Source organism: Trichoderma evansii (genome assembly GCF_050947405.1).
Source record: "Trichoderma evansii strain SZMC 28006 chromosome Unknown GGI43scaffold_8, whole genome shotgun sequence".
NCBI classification, from domain to species: Eukaryota; Fungi; Ascomycota; class Sordariomycetes; order Hypocreales; family Hypocreaceae; genus Trichoderma; species Trichoderma evansii.
In genome coordinates this window covers 1,196,643-1,216,326 of record NW_028145198.1, presented here as the reverse complement: position 1 = coordinate 1,216,326, position 19,684 = coordinate 1,196,643, and the positions used below count along the sequence as shown (strand labels likewise).

Here is a 19,684-nt window from a genome sequence, read left to right as displayed (position 1 = left end):
CGGAGATTCACCGTGAATTTCTTATGCATTTCCATAAGATGATGCTCTGGAACATTGTGTCAACAGTCCAAGAAACCAACTGCGTATTTGTAACGATCATTGACTAATAATTTTATTACTCAATTTTAATCATATTTCAGGTTCTAATCTTTTTAGAACAAGCATCAGATGGATTCCTAGTAGAGGTATTGTTCTCGACTTCGCGTAACTCATACCGTTTCTAGAGCTAGTCTCTAAAAATAGTCCTTTACAAGCGACTATGCAATGCCACATGGATTTCAAAGGTGCATCCTCTTCAGTTCATACTAGCATGAAGGAAGATATACTATTATAGTACTGATTGACTGCGAGAAACTATTTTCCAATGCAAGTGACACTGAGAAGAGGTTCTTCATTATCATTATCTCCAGCTCTATCGCTTAAGCGCCCTGGAAATTAAACGTTTAGGGCCCATAACAATAATCTTTAGCAGCACGAGGGGTGTGGGCCCCTTTGTGGCTTCGTCTGACCGGGGTGGTTTTAGGACACGAATTGGAGGATCTGAACCAATCAATCGCCCTGTGCACAGAATCGCAACGCCAAAAAGCTCGACGTCTCTGCTACGTCGCCTCTTTCCGCATCCTCGCGATTCGCCCGATCCAACACGCCCTGCTTTTCAGCGTCGAGAGTCTCAAACGCCTTGCGCTCCACTGCCTGGACCTCAGTCTGTGCAGCGAGAGGCGAGCTCTGGTCCCGGAGGCCATGCCGCGCAGATGACCCCGGCAGCAACAAAGTTCCCCTATTTGTACGAAAGAAGTTGAGTTTGCGCCGGCTTCGACTAGCGATCCATCATGGGCGGCCTACTCTTACTCGTTGGCCTATGCGTAAGACTGCATGCTCTATAACAGATTCGGACTGTTCGTTATGCTGACTTTGGATGTTTCAGATTGTCATGGCAGTGGCGTACGCAACACCTATATCGAACGGTTAATACCAAAGACACACCCAGCTAACAATGAAACAGTTCGTTCCTCGCTGGAGCCCTGCCATTATCGATGACACTTTCACAGTCACAGCTTCGATTAATATCTAGCATTGGAGTTGGCGTGTTGGTTGGAACATCTCTTATAGTTATTATACCCGAGGGCATTGAAACTGCAGTTACGCCCGCAGAAGCCTCTCATCTTCACAAAGTACGAAGCCTGGTGCGAAGATCACCATGGGCCCTTGGAATCGAACCTCGAGATATTATCGAAACATTCCCCGTTGTGCGGACTGCCGCCCCCCGAGATACGATACAAAGCAGCGACTTGGCTAGCATTTCACCACGAATCGAAGTCTCACAGAGCTATGAAGTTGTAAAAAGACAAGATGATGGAGAAGAGCAACCGCAGGAGCCACCCAAGCAACCGCAGGAGCAGGAAGAACATGAACACAAAGAAACCGAAACAGAGCACGCGCATAGTCATGAGGTTCCAACGCTGGAAATTGGATTCTCCATGATTGCTGGCTTTATTCTGATGTTCCTTATCGACAGACTTCCCAGACATGCCACTGAGAGCCTGCGGGCTGGACCAGAGACTCGCCACATGAGCTTGGACGATCTTGGAGGGGGCGATACAGCGTCCATTGACGAAGAGGCGGATGGTTTCTTGAACTCCTTGGCGCCGACCCCTCGAAAAGCGCGTAGCTTGGCAACAACCACTGGATTGGTGATCCACGCCGCAGCCGACGGTATCGCCATGGGAGCTTCAGCAACATCATCTAATATGCGACTGGGCTTCGTCATTTTTATTGCCATCATGATTCACAAGGCCCCCGCCGCCTTTGGATTGACCTCAGTGCTGCTCAAGCAAGGACTATCAAAGCGGGCAGCTCGGGGCCATTTGGTGATATTCAGTTTGGCCGCACCTGTTGGTGCTTTTTCAACCTGGATCATGATTACGCTGCTTGGCGGCGATCATTTGCAGGGCAATTCAGGTCAATGGTGGACGGGTATGCTACTGCTGTTCTCAGGAGGAACATTCTTGTAAGTTCATATTGCCATGGCCTCCAAGGTTGATAATCCCAGTAAACTAACTGTATATACAGGTATGTTGCGATGCATGCTATGCAGGAGGACACCGCTCATAGCCACGAACACGGCTCCGGCATGAATGGCTACTCAGAGGGAAACTCTGCAAATCAGCGAAAGCCAAAGGGCCCTCAAATGCGAGACACGATTGCCACGGTTGTGGGTATGGGGATTCCACTTCTCGCGCAACTTGGCCACTAGAGGTCCCGCTGAATATGATTTACATACATATACTGCACATCAAACGTACCCAGCAGAGAGGGGGTGTTTCAATTTCTTTTATTCTAAAACAGCATTTACTACGGGATGATCTACTGCAGATGTAGACGGGTTTGCGGATAGTTATAGAGTTATTTCTTCGAAGGTTGACATAGTTGGTCGCTTTGATGGCTTATCATGCGCAGCATATAATTACATAGAGCACGATAGACGATGTCCGGCATAGGACAAAAAAGCATTGGTACTTTTGTTAATTGAATTAACTGTTTCTATTACCTCTACTACATCTACAGCCTCTACTATATGCATGATGTATATAACTTTGCTGTTCTCATTCTCATTTGTGTATGCATGTTCATTTTGTGGCCTTCGGCATACGCATATCAGATGTATGTAGTGCTGGCGAGCTAGCAAATCCAGTGCACAACACGCCACTCATTAAAAGAGAGGTACTCCGTACATTATACTCTACTTCATGGCGCCAAGATCAGATTAATGCCCAACAACGGGTCAATACAGCACAAACAGCAGTCTAGATTGGCTCATCGGGAAATGACGTAACACAAAGGAGCAGCAATATTATCCGGAGTAATTTTTCCATTTTTTTATAAGATGCGCCGCAGGTAACGTTGTGAGAGGAGAGGGGATCTCCAGTTTCTGTAACCAGGTGGGAATCAATGTGAAACAAGCTTGGATGAGGAAGGATCCCTTGCGAAACAAACGATTGCTTTTTTTAACTTAAAAACGCCAAGAAAAAAAAAATCAATATGGGTTCGATCGGAAGCCCCGTTATTTGAAGGGGTCATTTGAGAGACCGATGCCGATGCTGATGCTGCTGATGGTAATACTACTAGCAGTAATAGTAATACTGGCATGTCCCAAAATAAATGAATGGATATTTACCACTGCAAGCGCAGACGGCTGCAAGTGAAACGACGCCACGTTGGATGGAGATGGAGAATGCAGTCCCATGTACGTGGTGCCACTGCTTGGGAATATCGGATTTGTCAGACCAGGGGTAGGGCATCCAATACTGCGCCTCCCTCATTGTTGAAGAATCTTGGTAAAGAATGCATGGTCTAATAGGTAGAAATCACAACATCTTTAGCAGAAAAAGTTGGGCATACGCACATCCATATTTCGCACTAACATGTGCTGTTTACTGTGCAACCATGAACGCAGGACGCAGCGGTCAGATGAGGCCACTGCTGCGTGTATGTACTTGCTTCTATCTGCACCGGTGAGTCGCATGTGTACAATGAGCTTCCTAAAACGAAGGGCTTGGATTGCCTAGCTAAGGCTGTGCTCCGCAGAGCGACATGGCCAGTCAATTTGCTCTCTTATACGTATTACATTCCAGCGTGTATTTCACACTGCGGGCCGGAATGGAAAGGATAGACGGGCGAAGCTTTTTGCGAAGCACAGTCAGCAGCGGCTGCCCCTTGAATATGACGATCGGCCGAGATCCAGCCGCTGGTGAGAGCTGTAACTTTTTGTAAAACGTACATTGATACTGATTCTCAGCTTGTTTATTATTTTAAGCTTTTCAACCAGGTATGCGCTATAAGTATGGAAAACCAATAGTGTAGACCAAGTCCGATCCTGACCAGCTGCTTGCCGCCCAGTAGTGCTACTTACACGCCGTCTCAGCTGCCCTGTATGCGATTCGCAGCCCAGCCAGTAAAGAGCATACACATCGCAAACGTGCACCTTTTATTGTCTTGCACAGCTGTTAGACACGGGCGCTTGAAGCGGCATTGGGCAATGCGGAGAGCAATATTCGGTATAATCCATCATGTATAACATAGTCTGGTGACCAGGTTTTGGGTGCGCACCGCTTATTCGCACACGAGGGTTCGGCACTGAGTCTGTATTTTGCAGTACATGCTGCTTGTAGTGTAGAGGCCTGACGGGAGAGGGGCTCGGTGGGACCAGACCCGATACACGACGCATCAAGAAAAGCCTCCTTGTTCAGCCGTTGCACAGGTGCAGACACACAAAACTGGCTCTGGTTCTGATGCCGGGTACTCCGTAGCGCCAAAACTGCTGCTCCGTCAGTGCAGCGTCAAGGCGGCGGCTGCTGCAAGGGCATGTCCCCCGCCTCCACCGTGGCCAGCGAGCCGTTAGCCAGTGCCAGTCAGTTGAGGCGCCGCATGCGGGCAGCGCAGCCGCTGTCTCAAGGGCCACAGTGCCGCTAGGAGCGCCCCGGCTGGCAGGTACTGCTACTTTGTCTTCGTATACACTCCAGCGCCGTCAAGCTGGCACTAACATGGAAAACCAACAAGCACTATGTCAAGCCTTTTGCTGCTGATGACGATGTGCCCAGAAAGGCCCCAGGCGCCCCTCCTGTGGCTCCGGCATCTCCAGCCAGCGCCTGACGAGGCGGATCGCAGCGCACGCAGGTGGACACCCACCTCCAGCGCCAGGGTGCTGTTGCGTGCTGGCGGCGGCTGTTAGCGAGCTGCGTACCGCGCCTCCTGCAAATCGCGGTGGCGCCCGGCAGATCGGTACGCGGCGCACTACGACAGGATACCATGCCCAGGTACCTGCGACCGCCTGACAAACGATCAAATGCTCTCACGCTCGTGCCGTTCCACACCTCACCACCTGGGGCCAGGTAGAGTACGTACCGGCCCAGTAGCGCCGGTAGGGGCGGTACATGTGCTATACGGGCAGGGTCGCAGTGCCGCCCCGCCCGTCGCAAGTACACATGCCCGTACTACATGACATGACCCTGCCCATCCACTCCAGCTTAGTCTCCAGCAGACCCCCAGCGCCAAGCGGCACCCGCTTTCCTCCATTTCCAGCGCTGCTCCTCCTCGCACTCCCGCTCACCTCGCTGACCGATTGCCCTGAATCGCCATACCTCTGACCTCGACTGACCCGACGAGAACTTCGCCCCGACAAAGCCCAGACGCTCCTCTTTCCAGCCGCTCTACGACTCGACGCCGCAAACCACAAACCAACGGCGCGCGCAACGCCCTCGGCTCTTCTTGCCCGAAACACCCAGATACGGAGCCTGCCGAAGCAGATCAGGAACCAGGGATTTGTTCTCCTTCTAAGGCGGTCGACCAGCGAATCCACCAATCCATCTCATCCATCATCCCTTCGATATTCGGCACCGCCAGTCACTGCTCCGTCATCCAGACCGCAGCTCCAGGGAGTCGCCCCGAAACGCGCGACACGTCTTCGACGATTCTCATTCGCCCTTGGTAATCGGAGACTTCCACTCGCTTCATCCCATTTTGGACTTTTTGGACCCTCTGGGCCGCCTCTTCCAGCGCCGTTTAGGAGGCCGACCCATGTCCTAAACTACCTGTATGCTTACTCTTCTTTTTCTCTTCTCTTCTACTTCTTTTCTGGATTCTTTTCCTGCACCATTTTCTCCGCTCTCCCTCCAGAATCCTCCCTGTTCCAGCACCCTTTGATGTTGGCTGTGCTGCTTTGGATTTAATATACCAATAATGCGTCCTTGAATACCTCAGCAACAAGCACGACAATCACTCTATCCAATACACCTCATTCCCGAGAGAAAGCATCTGCGTCCATGTGTAGTCAAACAAAAGCATCTATAAGCTAATATTCGCCCATCATCAGGCTAGACCAGGCCAGGGCCCTCTTTTTGTTTTTTTTGTCCAACTCGATATTTGCCATACGCACCCAGTCCTTGTTGCTCACCAAAGCCTTGTCGAGCCCACGACTATTTGAACTGTATACCTTGATATCGCATACTTCTCTCAACGTTTTCTTCGAGCGACCCTATCGCCTGGGCAACCATGGCTGGCTTTAACAGACCAATGAGCTTTTCCGAGAGAAGAGGAAGTTTGCTGAGTGAAGAATTGACACTTAATACCAACAACTCGTTATTACACCAGAGAGTCGAGAAACTGCCACAGCAGAGTCGCCAGTTGAGAGGGCCGCCTACGCCTAACATGCCTACGCCGGCTGCTGATTTCGACCAACAGCTGACGGGATCGGCTCCCGACCCCCCGACTCCAGCCGCGTCTCCTGGACCTGCACACTGCCAACCAGACTGGAGCAATGCCGCCGATGACGAAGACTTTTTCTTGGCCAAGGTCCGACAGCATTTTCAGAACTCCTCTGGCCCTCAGCGGACCAGAATCTTGGCCGATTTGTTGAATCTCTGCACGAGCCAGCAGCTTAGCTTTGTTCACCAATTTGTCAGCCCATTGTTGAAGAAGGATCCATTTACCAGTCTTCCGGACGAGCTATGTTTGCGGGTACGAATCTGCATATATTGCAGTATTCTGCTTCCTTTGTATTGACTCTTCTCTCCTGCTGACAAAATATACAGATTTTATCATTCATTGACGATCCCAAAGTCCTGGCGCGATCGTCTCAGGTCTCAAAGCGTTGGAGAGATCTCCTGAGCGATGACATGACGTGGAAGAACCTTTGCGAGAAGCATGATTATGGTCGCCGAATGTCGGAGGTCTCGCCCTCAGCGCCAATCATGACGACGCGGTCCTCGGCCTACGCTGTCGATGTCGATAGCGAAATGTCCAGTAGCTTCCCGGGAGCCTTCCCCTTCACATCACACGCCTCAAGTTCGATGAGTTTCGAGAGCAGGAGACCCAAAATACGTTCATACAAGTCCCACTTCAAGCAGAGATACCTGGTGGAAGCGGCTTGGAGATCTGGCGGCACAAGCATCACCCGCAACATTACACAAGAAGGAGGCGTGGTTACCAGTTTGCATTTGACGCAAAAGTACATTATTGTCGCACTCGACAATGCCAAAATTCACGTTTTCGATACGGATGGCAACTCGATGAGGACTCTGCAAGGCCATGTTATGGGAGTCTGGGCCATGGTGCCCTGGGGGGATACCATGGTCAGTGGTGGATGTGATCGCGATGTGCGCGTATGGGACTTGAAGACTGGGTAAGTCGGTGTCTGCGAATAGCAGCAGCTCCGCACGCTGTTAATACCTTTTTCATTCTCTTTATTAACCTAATGATAGTGCTTGTCTACATACGCTGCGAGGCCATACATCGACCGTTCGATGTCTGAAGATGGCTGATGAAAACACCGCCATTTCTGGTTCTCGAGACACAACGCTGCGCATCTGGGATATCCGCACCGGTCTATGTAAGAACGTCCTTGTCGGACACCAGTCAAGTGTACGGTGCCTGGAGATCAAGGGCGACATTGTAGTATCCGGAAGCTACGATACGTTTGCCAGAGTTTGGAGCATCTCAGAGGGACGATGCTTGCAGACGCTGCAAGGACATTTTAGCCAGATCTATGCTATTGCATTTGACGGCAAGAGGGTGGCGACTGGGAGCCTGGATACTAATGTTCGAGTCTGGGACCCCATGACTGGGTAAGTTGCTCGGCTATTTTCTCTTATGACTTGTTCCGCATCGCTAACCATTATTTTCTCCTTGCAGAGAATGCCTTGCTATTCTCCAGGGCCATACATCTCTTGTCGGGCAGCTGCAGATGAGGGGTGATACTCTAGTGACGGGTGGTTCTGATGGTTCAGTCAGAGTATGGTCTCTAGAAAAGATGTGCCCTATCCATCGCCTTGCCGCCCATGACAATAGCGTCACAAGCTTGCAATTCGACGACACTCGAGTTGTTAGTGGAGGAAGCGACGGTAGAGTCAAGATTTGGGATCTCAAGACGGGCCACCTGGTGCGTGAGCTGATTGCTCAATGCGAAGCGGTTTGGCGAGTTGCCTTTGAGGATGAGAAGTGTGTCGCATTGACGCTCAGGCAAGGTCGCACAGTAATGGAGGTAAGTCTACCAATATCCACGCTCCAGATAAGTTTCTTTTTTTCAACAGTACTAATTTTGAAATAGGTCTGGTCATTCTCTCCTCCGGAAGAGATGCTTTACGATCGGCCCTTTTCGCTCCAGCAGCGCGTCCTCGAAGACGATCCCGACCGCCCAATGAGCGCTATGGCATTTGATTACAGAGGCAGTGAAGGGGCAATGGCTGGCTTGGGTCGAGAAGCATCTCAAGACATGAGCATGGTGGACGCCGGCCCGTCGACAGCTCCGCTTCAAGGAGGCAACATGACTTTTTTCCACGACAATTAATCAGTGAATATTCCCTATACGGTTTGTTTTAACGCGACCTGATTCGGCTGGCGTAATGACGGGAACTATTTTTTGGCTCTTACAATGAGAGAGAGAGAGAGAGAGAGAAGCTAGAATCAAGCAGGATTCAAATAATGACGGAGTCAAGTTGTTTGGAGCGGCTGGCTCGCCCGCTTTGACTTTTATATACATGGCGCGCGGTTCAGGTTATAGATCGCGGCGTGGATCTTGTGGGAAGCATATTTAACGGCGTTGCTGCATCATTTGGAACTTCGTGTATAGCTGGAAGAAATCGCATCACATACGGGCATGAAGATGGGGATGTTTATCAATTTGAAAACGACAGGGTCGTGGAGCTTCCTTTTCTCTTTTTTATGCGACAGAAGATTGGTTTTGGTCTTTTTTATAGGATGCGCCAGCATGGACGGAATTCTGGGCGCCTATGGTAGTTCTAGCGATAATACCAGTGAATATAGGATTAGGTAGAGGTAGATTCGATGCGACAAGGAGGGAGAGGGCCAATTCTATTTTCATAGCCTCTCTAGATTAGAATAATCATACCCATCTATCCAGTTTTGATCCGAAGATTGAGTGGCTTTTTGCCAAGATGTGTTTTGTCTTTTCTGGTCAAGCTGAGAGATCGAGTGGATACTGCGAGTCGTAGCCACATGTCAAAGAAGCATCATTGACGTCATTGTTGGAAATGAAGGGACCTTTGACTCGCCAGACCGTGAAACTTTGATCAATTGCGTCACAATGGCATAATATTGAGAGCAATTTGAGTTAGGTTTAGATTTCTCAGGTAAAAAGAATTAAAGTTATATATATAACCTTACCTATCTACCTAGGAATCTCCTATCCGTCTCTACTATAAAGTTTCCTTTACAATTTCTTTTTCTTCTACATCCATTGCATATTCATATCCTCCAAGATGATTTCTACAAGATCAGCAGCCAGACTACCCCTGTCCCAGAGCAGACTTGCTCTACGCATTCCGAAGCGCCAACCCATTCGTTTCCAGTCTACTTCTTCCACATCTTCATCCTCATCAGCCACAGCGGCAGGTGGTGGATCGCTTGGAGCTGGTATCATTGGCGGAGTGGCTGGAGCAGCACTGTTCTACGGGATATACTCATTCACACCTGCTGGTCGAACGGCTAGCAAGCTCAACAAGGCCGTGAAAGAAGCTGAGAAGAAGTACCAAGAAGCGGCGAAGAAGCTGCAGGCGAACACTCCTAGCTCATCGCAAGCTGTCGATTCCATTAAACAGTTTGCTTACTCCTACGTTGGATGGATACCTGGCGGCCGTGGCTTCGTGGATGCAGCATTCAAAGATTGGGAGACTGTGAGGAAAGAACACGCTGAGGAGGCAGACAAGATTGTGAACGATGCATATAGAAAGTTCCAGGAGATCTCCAAGTCGGGTCTGAGTCTTGAAACTGCATCGCGTGCCTACGACGCACTTGCTGACCTGGCAAAGAAGATTGCTAATCTTACTGGAGATGCTCTCTCGGACGTGGTGGATAATCATCCTCAGCTTAAGGAGAAGCTCGGAGGTAACATCGATCAGCTGAAGCAAATGGGCGAGCAATACGGTCCAGAGGCGAAAAAGCAAGTGGATGAGACTTGGAGCCAGATCAAGGACATTTTTGCAGGAGGGTTCAGTGCTGCGAACTTAGCTAAGGCAAAGGAGCTCATTGACGAAAAGACAAAGCAAGTACAGAAGCTCGGCGAGGAAGCATGGAAGAAGGGCTTGGAAGAAGCGAAGCCGCTTCTTGACAAGAGCCCCAAAGTCAAGGAGCTGGTAGAGAATAACGCCGACGCCCTGAAGAATGGCAATGTTAAGGAACTTTTTGACAAGGTGCGGGACGCGGTCAAGTCTGGAGACTTGGGTGACCTGGAAAAGTACGTCAAGCAAGCAAAGGAGAAGATTGGGGACAAGGTCAGCGAGAGCGGTTGGGGATCCTTGAACCAGTATTTGGATAAGATACCTCAAGGTAGCGAGATCTTGACGAAATTGCAGGATATGGGCCGGGTTGCGCAGGAGCATAAAGAGGAGGGGGAGAAGCTGTTGAAGGAGACGTTGGGAGATATTCAGAAGGTGCTTGAGGAGAAGGGCAAAAAGGCGCAGGAGATTGCCGATTCTGCGAAGAAGAATTGATTGGTCTCTTGCTCCCCAAGTCTATGGTAAGACGAAGTTCAGTGAGTGTCGCTCTATAAGATTCACCACTTGATACTCTTGCGGTTACTGGATTGGCTCGCAGATGGTTAACAGTACATGCGATAGCTATCCTCTGAAGATCATAAACATAAATTTGTACTCTATTTTACAATCTGAGTGGTTGGGTTGATAATAGAGTACTTCACAATATATAGGCTATGTAAAATCAATGTAATGCTAGTTTTCCAAGAGCAAGGAAAAGGTCCGCACAGACAAACTCAAGATTACACTCATTGTCCTGCAAGTTTGTTCGACACCGCCACTCATTGAGATAGCCATATGACCAGCTGTTAATACAGTAATATATACTACAATTTTTTAAAGAAAAACTACGAGTGTGTGGCTATTGCGAACAAGGGCCTTGATCTCTCTACCTGTTAGTATTCATGTCAGGATACAAATGAAAGGGGATATTAGCTGTGCAGGTTGCTTTTCAACCGTGATTACAAAAGTGGAACTTACAGACGGAAGATGACCAGCGGCAATAGCAGTCTAGTTGACAATTCACACTTACATGTGTTGTGAATTCAGACTTTACCCGGTCTTAGCGATAGACTACTATATTTAGCTAGCTGGTTGAATGCATCAAGGGTAATCTATACCCTTTTGCTACTCTCTTACAAAGGTTCTGTGAGTTGGTTCAAAGTGAGTATTCTCAGCATATACTCTTTTGGGAGTTTCGTCCATGGCATTATCTGCAATGGCTCACTTGCGCCAATGCCCAGTATTACAGAAGACATTGGACAGTCATTGGCCGCTTTACTTTTCAACATCCGGTACTAAAAATAACGGTTACCATTGGCTCCCTAACGTTTAAGAAGATAATAAATCAACTTCTATTCTTCCCTTTTCACGGTTTCACCTTACTACGAAGTATACTTATATAACGTTCATAGATTTTAACTTGCGCCTGAGCTTTATAGATACATGTACTGTATTCCCTCACATGTCTCGATTATGAGCTTTGATAAAAAACTTTCCACTGTTTATAAGTAAGCCAAGCGGCTGCCATGGGTATGTGTATATATTTTCTTGTGGGAAATTCTAATAGAAAGTCTCATGGTCGTCGGCATATACGAGGAATACGGTATTACTAGTATTACCAACCGCCAAGCTTTCCGACCTCACTGCTTAGCAATGGTTCCAAATCTTTAATCCGCCCGATACTAGTCCTACTAGGAATCTTTGTAAATCGTTAAGACCCTTGTTTAGCTACGATTTATACAAATCCTTAGTCAGAGCGCTGCTCCTTGATACCAAATAGTTAAGTATCATCATTATGTCTAATTCGCAGAATTTAGTCAGTGAAAACAATCATATACCAGATACATATACTCACCTGTCATAGAATCTTTGAGCAATTCAAATCGTTGAGATCTTAACATTGTTGTAGATTCAAATCTGTTCAATCCTAGGGAGAGGTTTTCCATTGTTAGTTGAATACACAAAGATTACTAGCAAATGATTCAATTTGTACCTTTTTGCCGCTCGTAGCGCCTATGGATAATACCAAGAATTGATACTCGTAGTGTAGCTATCGCTTTAGTCGTCCTATTGTGGCCAAATCTATCATATCGACTGACGATTGGTCATCTATTACACTAAGCTCGTGTGGATTCAGCACACCAGGGCAAAGTGCATCTGTAATTTCAGGATGATATCATTCCCTATTCCATTCCGCTGAGCCTCAGGTGCAATAGTATCAAGAGTGTTCACCAGGGTTCTAGTGGGACGCTTACCCGGCCAATTCTTTAGGCTCTCCTGTAGCATTAATCAGAATTTCAAATACGCCCCGAGGATATGGAATCTATGAACCTTTTTCAAGCAATGGCAATTAGTCCAATACGAGAATATTCCCTTTTTTCAACATTACTCTTTGTAGAAAAAGTAAAATGAGTGAAGTTGACTATTTTTATCCTTGAAAAGAGTACTGTACTTAGTATATAAGCCCAGAAGCGCTCACTCTTCGTAATTATCTTCACTGCTTATCCTCCTATCTAATACTTAATAGCGCACAATGATGCTGTATTCAATCGCCTCGTTTGCCGTTTTACTTGCTAAGCCGGCAGTGGCCACGGTTCCGGCTTGGGATCAGTGGGCACATGGTCGGGTCTTGGTCAACAATATTACTCTACACTACCGTTATGCCGGTCAAGGACCGCCGCTGGTGCTTTTGCATGGAAATCCGCAGCATAGTGTAAGCTTCTCCTTGTACGGTTCCGTTTTGAAACTAATCGTTATATTCAAAAATCTCGTGGCGTCTACTTGGCCCATTGCTGGCAGAAAAATATACTGTCATTACGCCTGATAACCGTGGAATGGGAGATAGTACTATTCCATATGATGATAATTATACCTCTGAAGCCATGGCTTCTGATATTGCAGGGCTACTGGATCACCTTAACATTACAAAAGCACATGTGTTCTCACATGACAAGAGCACTGCTGTTGGCGTAGCACTTGCTATGACACGACCATCGCTAGTGGATGCGCTGGGTGTTGTTGAGTACGGGCTGCCTGGCTTTGGCTATGAACAAGCGTGGGCACCGCAATATAATTGGGATACATATAATGGTATATGGCAACTTGCTGCATGGTCCGTTCCAGATGAAGCCTTGGGTTTCATGATCGGCCGCGAACGCGAGCTGGTGCTGTCATTCTTCTTTCGCGCATCATATAAAGGCATATCCGGATTCCCGGCAGAAGCTATAGACAGTGTAGTCAACAGCTTGCAGAAGCCCGGAGGTCTCAGGGCCATGTACGGTGACTTTGCGGCTCGAACCATGGGCCTCGACAACGCATTTTTCAACCCGCTGCATGAAAAGCCATTAACACAGCCTTTCCTCGCGTTGGCTGGAGAGGCCAGTCTTGCCCCTGCTCTAAAAGCTGTCTGGGGTCCGGTGAGCAATAACACTCAGTTCGACATTGTCCCACAAGCCGGGCATTTTCCACCTGATGAGAATCCTGAATGGCTACAGCAGCGCATAACCGAATTTTTCGAGCCTTAATATCATGAATTAAAGACTGTGGATTGATCTGTTTTGAAGAATTGCTTTACTTTGGTGCCGCTGCTTTGAGATAGTGGATTGATCGGATTTTAGAGAATTGTCTTCCTTTTGGTGCCGCTGATCCAAGGAATTCAGGTGATGATACAAATAGAAATCTATTGTATGGATACTCCTTTGGCAATAATTGGCATATGTCTAGGTAAAGAAATTGAGTTGTGAGATGATTCTACCAAATAGCTATTTTGCTTCGAAAGAGATATGAAGCTCCGTGTATAGCGAAGGGAGTCAGAGTCTGTGATATCCGCCAAGCTACTTTCTGGGCACTTCGTGAGGCACTTTAAGAATGGAGGCAGAAATATATTACATCATAGTATATATGATGATACGCATATTCAAAATTTATTATAGCAGAAGCTATCTGAAATGTATTTTTGAGATGCTCACTGCCATGGCAACAAAGTGCCAACTAGATAAAGAGATACCTGATTTGCAATGGTAATTGCCGCACAGATACTAGTACCTGCTTAGCCTCCGATGCGACCCTGACTAACCCACAGCGAACGAAACGCTGCATTTAGCCTGCTGATCCCTGGTCAAGACGAGACAAAGACGCACGTTGCGCATTCCTTGGATAAGAGTGGATGTCATCTTCCAAAATGTAACCACTGCTTCTCTCTTCACATGAAAAGGATGATACCTTTCGGCCGATTATTTTACGGCTACGACTCCGGTTGGTCTGATGATTTATTTCTGTGGGTGGCATTTGCAGCAACTACCGGGCTACATCTCCCCCTTATCGCTTCTGTTCCGCCGTGATACTACCCAACTCAACACTTTAGTGGCTCTTTTTAGGAAACTCTTATTCCATGAATATTGCCTGGTGATAAGAGGTGGCTCCCACAAGCCGAAGCTTCTTTCCTGGGGATCCTAAACTTAGAAGGCCCGATCTCGTTGGATTCGGTTCTTATAAGAGAGAGGGTCGGAAGTTTAAACGCTGTTATTTATTTTTCCTCGTGTTAAGCGAATATTATCGAACAGCATAGAAAGAAACAAGAATGATATTATCGACGTCGTTATTGCTGCTGTTGGCGGTGCCATCTCGTCCGAGCCCCTTAAAGACGCATGCTAAGGAAAAGCGCGCTGGAGATGATTATGCGTTAAGACCGCTTAGTTTTACCAGAAATGGAACTTTTCAGATATCCATCTTCCAGGATCTTCATTTTGGAGAGAGTGAGTATATTGTCTATTGATTTTGCCGTGATATTTGGGCTGTGTAGCTAATCTCAGATAAAGACGCATGGGATACATGGGGCCCTCAGCAGGACATAAACTCAGCTGTGGTTATAAACAAGATCCTCGACCGCGAGTCTCCCAATCTTGTCGTCCTGAATGGCGATCTTATCACCGGAGAGAATACTTTTCTCGAGAATAGCACTGTATATGTCGACCAGATTGTCCAGCCTCTTGTTGAACGGCGCCTGACCTGGGCATCGACGTATGGCAACCATGATCACAACTTCAACATATCCGGCGAGGGTATCCTGGAGCGAGAGCAGCGCTGGCCGAATGCTCGCACTACCAACATGGTTCCTGGACGAGATGCCGGTGTTACCAACTACTACTTGCCAGTGTACGTAGCAGGATGCAATGAAATAGATTGCGCTCCCGAGCTCTTGCTCTGGTTCTTTGATAGTCGCGGTGGCTTCTACTTCCGAGAGCTCAATCCAGACGGAAGCCAGCGCGGCCAGCCAGACTGGGTTGATACCAGCGTCGTGAATTGGTTTCAGCATACTAACCAACGATTCAGGTCAAAGTATAGACGAGTCATACCGTCGCTGGCTTTTGTGCACATCCCCACATACGCCTCACAAGCTCTACAGTTGGAGAATGGACGGAATAGTGTTGACCAACATTACCAGCCGGGCATCAATGACGACTATCCAGTTGCTACTCAAGCACTAGGATGGTGCCCTGACGGGAGGAACGATGGGACATGCGCATATGGCGGACAGGACGTCCCTTTTATGCAAGCCATTACTTCTACACCTGGCTTGATGGCTTTGTTCTCAGGCCATGATCACGGCGCCACTTGGTGTTATAAATGGGACCGTCTGGTTCCAGGAATGACGGTTGAGGGTACAGGAGTCAACCTCTGCTTCGGACAGCATTCCGGATATGGAGGATATGGCAACTGGATTCGTGGGTCACGGCAGGTCCAAGTAGACCTCAGGACTCTTCGCAGCGCCACCTGGGAGGCAGAGACGTGGATCAGGTTGGAGAGCGGCGATGTTGTGGGCTCTGTGTCACTGAACGCGACGTATGGGAGTGACTGGTATCCTGCCACTCCGGATGACATGACACACTGCCCGACTTGTAACTACTCCATTGTTACTCCGGGGCCAGGGTCAGGGGCCTTTCAGAAGAAGCTCAATGTGCGCCGCCGGAGTTGAACTAATGAGTGCCGAGTGTTTGGTGTCAGAGTAGTATTCGGTCAATGTCGATTTTTGTTTAGAATGTATTGGGTAAATGAGGGTCTTCTAATTATATCCGGGTAGCAGCTTGAGTGAATACAAATTCTTTGAACGCATCTGGCTTATGCCTTTGCTCTTTGGGGCTGGTGAGTAAATGGAAAAAGTATACTTTATTCGGAGTGGAATCGAAAAATTTTCCGTGTAAAAGAGAATAACTCTGTAAAATATACAGATATAGAAATTGTTCTGTGCATATTTTACTTCTGGCGTGCCTTCTCTCTCCTGGAAACGTAAGTCCATAGATACAGTCGTACTCTGTTACATGACAGTACTACGACGTTTGTCCAAATCCAAGATCGGACTAAGAATCTCAAGGCCTACAAATCGTCAGAGTACTCTATGAGTAAAACTAGGAGTTTGACAAATACTTCTATGCTCAGGAAAATGAATCACTAATGTAACTATAAGTGATCGGCAGGGCGGGCGAAGCTAGGATAGGGCGAAGCTAGGATAGGTAGCCCGATGATTTCTTCAGGTGTGTCTGCAGACAATAAGACAGTGTCTTATATTATATCAGAAAATGGCAGGGTCTGAGATTATACTATTACTACTGCTAGTAATAAAGGAAAATATTATTCAGCATCCCAGTTTTATTATCCAGCACTCTGGCCGTGATTTAACGAGGCAGTCAGCACACGTATAAAAATATTCAACCACTAGATAATACTTGAAGCAGTAGAAGCAGTAGAAGAATATCAAAATAGCTGCAATTTCGTGACATTAGGAACAGCTGGAGTACTTGATAACGAAACCGGGATGCTGAATGATACTTTTCTGGATCTGGGAGATGAAGATATGACAGATTGCTGGAAATATACATGTGAGCGACGTATACGTCGCAGAGTATGTTATGGAGTTGAAATTGAATGTCCGAAGCTATAGATCTAGAAGAAACAGTTATAGATCTAGGAAATATAGATCTATAGTAATAATAGTATCACATGATAGAATATGAGAAGAAGCGGCAATATTCACATAAAAGAATATCTTCGTTTGTTGATTAGGTAGCTATATACTAGCCCCTCTATCATAGCTTATAATAAACAAGACCTAAAACTTTTATACTATATGTATATGCTATAGGAGCGCTTTAGTGGTATCTAGTTTTCAATTCTTGATGAGGCTGCGCTATTGCATAAAGATGTGTCTTAAGAGAAATAGATTTAGGAAGATGTGAATGCTCCAAGAACAAGGATCCAAAGCCGTAGATCCTTTTGGTTTCCTGTCTATTCATGGAGACAAATGACTTCTTTTGTACAAGAGTGGATACCTGGGTTGGCAAGATGAATATCTGAAGCATCTTGCCATGTTACAGAGTAGTTGCGTTGTTTAATTCTTTACTCCACTCTATATTATATAAATTTGCTGACTCTCAGCTATATAATACGTTCTCCTCTCGTTCTTACTCTCATCCATTACTCTCAGATCAACAAACTACTTACACTAGCCATAATTCTTCCTTTCGAGGAAGACAAGGCGGCAAGCCGGAGACACGGCGGCAAGTCGGCTCAGTTGTTCAAGATATAGCAAATCAAAGAGAAAACATAGTCTCGATTGATTATCGGCTCTAGGAAGGATCGATAGCAGAACAAAATCTTTTTTCTACGGCGGTCCTGAAGGAACTCATAGCTGCAAATGACGAGGTTACAAATTTTATCGTGGAGAGTTACATCTTCTCACAAAATATTATTGTCATACACTCTTCTATATAAAATGTCTTTAAAACAAAGTTGAAAACGCCCACCAGCAGCATCCATTGAAGACTAATATAGTCCTGTGGGCTGTGGTGTTACGATAGCGACGTCTCTGGCTCTTTGAGCTTGCTCTATTTAATCAAGGCACCATAGCAGTGAATTTAATCGACGAGATCGTAGGATGCTGCATTTACATCAGAAACAGCGAAGGGTATCCCTCAATTATAACAAGAAGCCCTACGTTTAGCTGTTTTCATAACTATAATAATACCTCTTACTGTCTTCATTACAATAAAATAATGTCCATACATGAATCTTGTTGAATCCATACTAAAATCGCTATTAAATAGCAAAATCTATAGGACTAAACTTTGTAGTTTTATGTTGTACACGAAAACTTTTAAAAAATTGCGTGAAACGAGAGGAGCTGGAGTCGGTAGAACGGTCTCTAAAAATAGCCATCCAATCGTCATATTTCACGAAAATTATTCAGCGAATAAGTGAATACATTTCTTCTCTCCCTTAAACACAGTATTCAAAGGGCCTTTACTGGGCCCAAAGAGACAGTCACAGTTAATATAGGCTGCATTCCATCTGTACTCTGCATTTTACCACGTTATATTCATAAATTTATACTCGTCTTATCTTATATAGTGTTACCATTCCGCTATACTCGTTTTCTTTCTACAATTCATTGCGTTGAGCTCATTCAGTATCTCAACATCATCAATACCCTATCCACATCCTACATCACACCTAAGCAGCACAGTAAACAACGCTGATATTCTGGATCCGCTCAATGGCGACGAATAAAACTTTCGACTCTGGTCCAGCCCCCAAGGACCATATGAATGGATACTTTCATATGGCCTCGTATGAGGAACGGTCTATTGGCCGTTCTCAAGCGATGGAAAAATTACAACCCATGCTTGACAAACTTGATCAGTGTACTACGACGACAGCGGATTTCATGGCGGATATCGAGGCATCTTTCACACCAGCCTCAGTGAAGGTTCTCCCACAATACGGAAAGAGAATTATAAGATTGGCTGCGGAGGCAGTCGGTAACAGGGAGGTCCTCGAATGGATAGCTGCCGCAAAGGACGACACAGAGGATTTTACATGGCTGATGCCGGTTGTCACAGTGAAACCGCCTGCAGAGTTAACCCAGGTAATCCTCGAAGACCTCGCTGTTCTTGTTGAAGCTGCTCCCTCAAATATCCAGGAACAGCTACGTTCGCAAGTCAAGATTATAGATATGTCATTTAAATGGTTTGAACGATACATTCGGGAAAATACAATCGCATCCGACACCAATTCTACGATCAACGAACAACTCAGATAGGGGCTCACTCCTAGCGATATCTTGAAACGGCAGCAAGCTGGAAAGAGAGCCAGAGAGGATACTCAAGATGGAGAGAATGTTCCTCCAAAGCGTCGCCTAACACATATGCTGGTACATGCACGCGTAGACCACTCGCAATCTATTGAAGATGTTGGAGAAGCATCAGTTTGACTGCGAATTAAGAGTGAATATGGGTTACAGCTTGGAAAGCTTAGGTATCATATCGCATATATGGAAAGACATGGGCATACTTGTTAGCAGGACAGAAAAGCAAGGTTTTGTTTTGTTTTATTTCTGCTTAGAAATAGCCACAAGTTTGAAATGTTCTTGGTTTTTTCTATGCTCCTTCATCTTGGTGGCGTACGCTGTTGTAAGTGTTCCGCTACATCTCCATATAAATAGATGCGCGTGAGCCAAATTTGTCACAAACAAAGAGAGCTGTATTGCTTTACATTTTCCAATATGAATAAAATGTTAGATGTAATAAATTTAGAAAAATTATGAAAATCTGTGGCGTATGAGGAGAATCGCTTTCTCGTATAGC

The 19,684-nt window shown here is 46.6% G+C and overlaps 6 protein-coding genes across 6 annotated transcripts; all 6 read left to right on the top strand.

Moving 5' to 3' along the window:
* Positions 1 to 542: 542 nt before the first annotated feature.
* GGI43DRAFT_403834 (Mn(2+) transporter ATX2) lies at positions 543 to 2,547 on the top strand. Its single transcript, XM_083205839.1, has 4 exons — positions 543 to 863; positions 926 to 942; positions 1,004 to 2,008; positions 2,071 to 2,547. The coding sequence occupies exons 1-4, from the start codon at positions 831 to 833 to the stop codon at positions 2,252 to 2,254; spliced, it is 1,239 nt and encodes a 412-aa protein (XP_083061442.1). The 5' UTR covers positions 543 to 830; the 3' UTR covers positions 2,255 to 2,547.
* A 2,881-nt stretch (positions 2,548 to 5,428) lies between these two features.
* GGI43DRAFT_366604 (dehydrogenase E1 component-domain-containing protein) lies at positions 5,429 to 8,496 on the top strand. Its single transcript, XM_083202472.1, has 5 exons — positions 5,429 to 6,513; positions 6,588 to 7,177; positions 7,257 to 7,619; positions 7,687 to 8,035; positions 8,102 to 8,496. The coding sequence occupies exons 1-5, from the start codon at positions 6,049 to 6,051 to the stop codon at positions 8,339 to 8,341; spliced, it is 2,007 nt and encodes a 668-aa protein (XP_083061441.1). The 5' UTR covers positions 5,429 to 6,048; the 3' UTR covers positions 8,342 to 8,496.
* A 627-nt stretch (positions 8,497 to 9,123) lies between these two features.
* Positions 9,124 to 10,891, top strand: GGI43DRAFT_403827 (uncharacterized protein). Its single transcript, XM_083205838.1, has one exon. It carries the CDS (start codon positions 9,273 to 9,275, stop codon positions 10,500 to 10,502), a length of 1,230 nt encoding a protein of 409 aa, XP_083061440.1. The 5' UTR covers positions 9,124 to 9,272; the 3' UTR covers positions 10,503 to 10,891.
* A 1,688-nt stretch (positions 10,892 to 12,579) lies between these two features.
* GGI43DRAFT_433775 (alpha/beta fold hydrolase) lies at positions 12,580 to 13,713 on the top strand (the record flags this gene model as incomplete). Its single annotated transcript, XM_083209792.1, has 2 exons — positions 12,580 to 12,757; positions 12,846 to 13,713. 2 exons carry the CDS (start codon positions 12,580 to 12,582, stop codon positions 13,568 to 13,570), a joined length of 903 nt encoding a protein of 300 aa, XP_083061439.1. The 3' UTR covers positions 13,571 to 13,713.
* A 912-nt stretch (positions 13,714 to 14,625) lies between these two features.
* On the top strand, positions 14,626 to 16,020 carry GGI43DRAFT_383348 (metallophosphoesterase family protein; the record flags this gene model as incomplete). The annotated part of the gene is made up of 2 exons (XM_083203374.1): positions 14,626 to 14,800; positions 14,864 to 16,020. 2 exons carry the CDS (start codon positions 14,626 to 14,628, stop codon positions 16,018 to 16,020), a joined length of 1,332 nt encoding a protein of 443 aa, XP_083061438.1.
* Positions 16,021 to 18,594: 2,574 nt separating this feature from the next.
* Positions 18,595 to 19,140, top strand: GGI43DRAFT_383347 (uncharacterized protein; the record flags this gene model as incomplete). The annotated part of the gene is made up of 1 exon (XM_083203373.1): positions 18,595 to 19,140. One exon carries the CDS (start codon positions 18,595 to 18,597, stop codon positions 19,138 to 19,140), a length of 546 nt encoding a protein of 181 aa, XP_083061437.1.
* Positions 19,141 to 19,684: the final 544 nt, after the last annotated feature.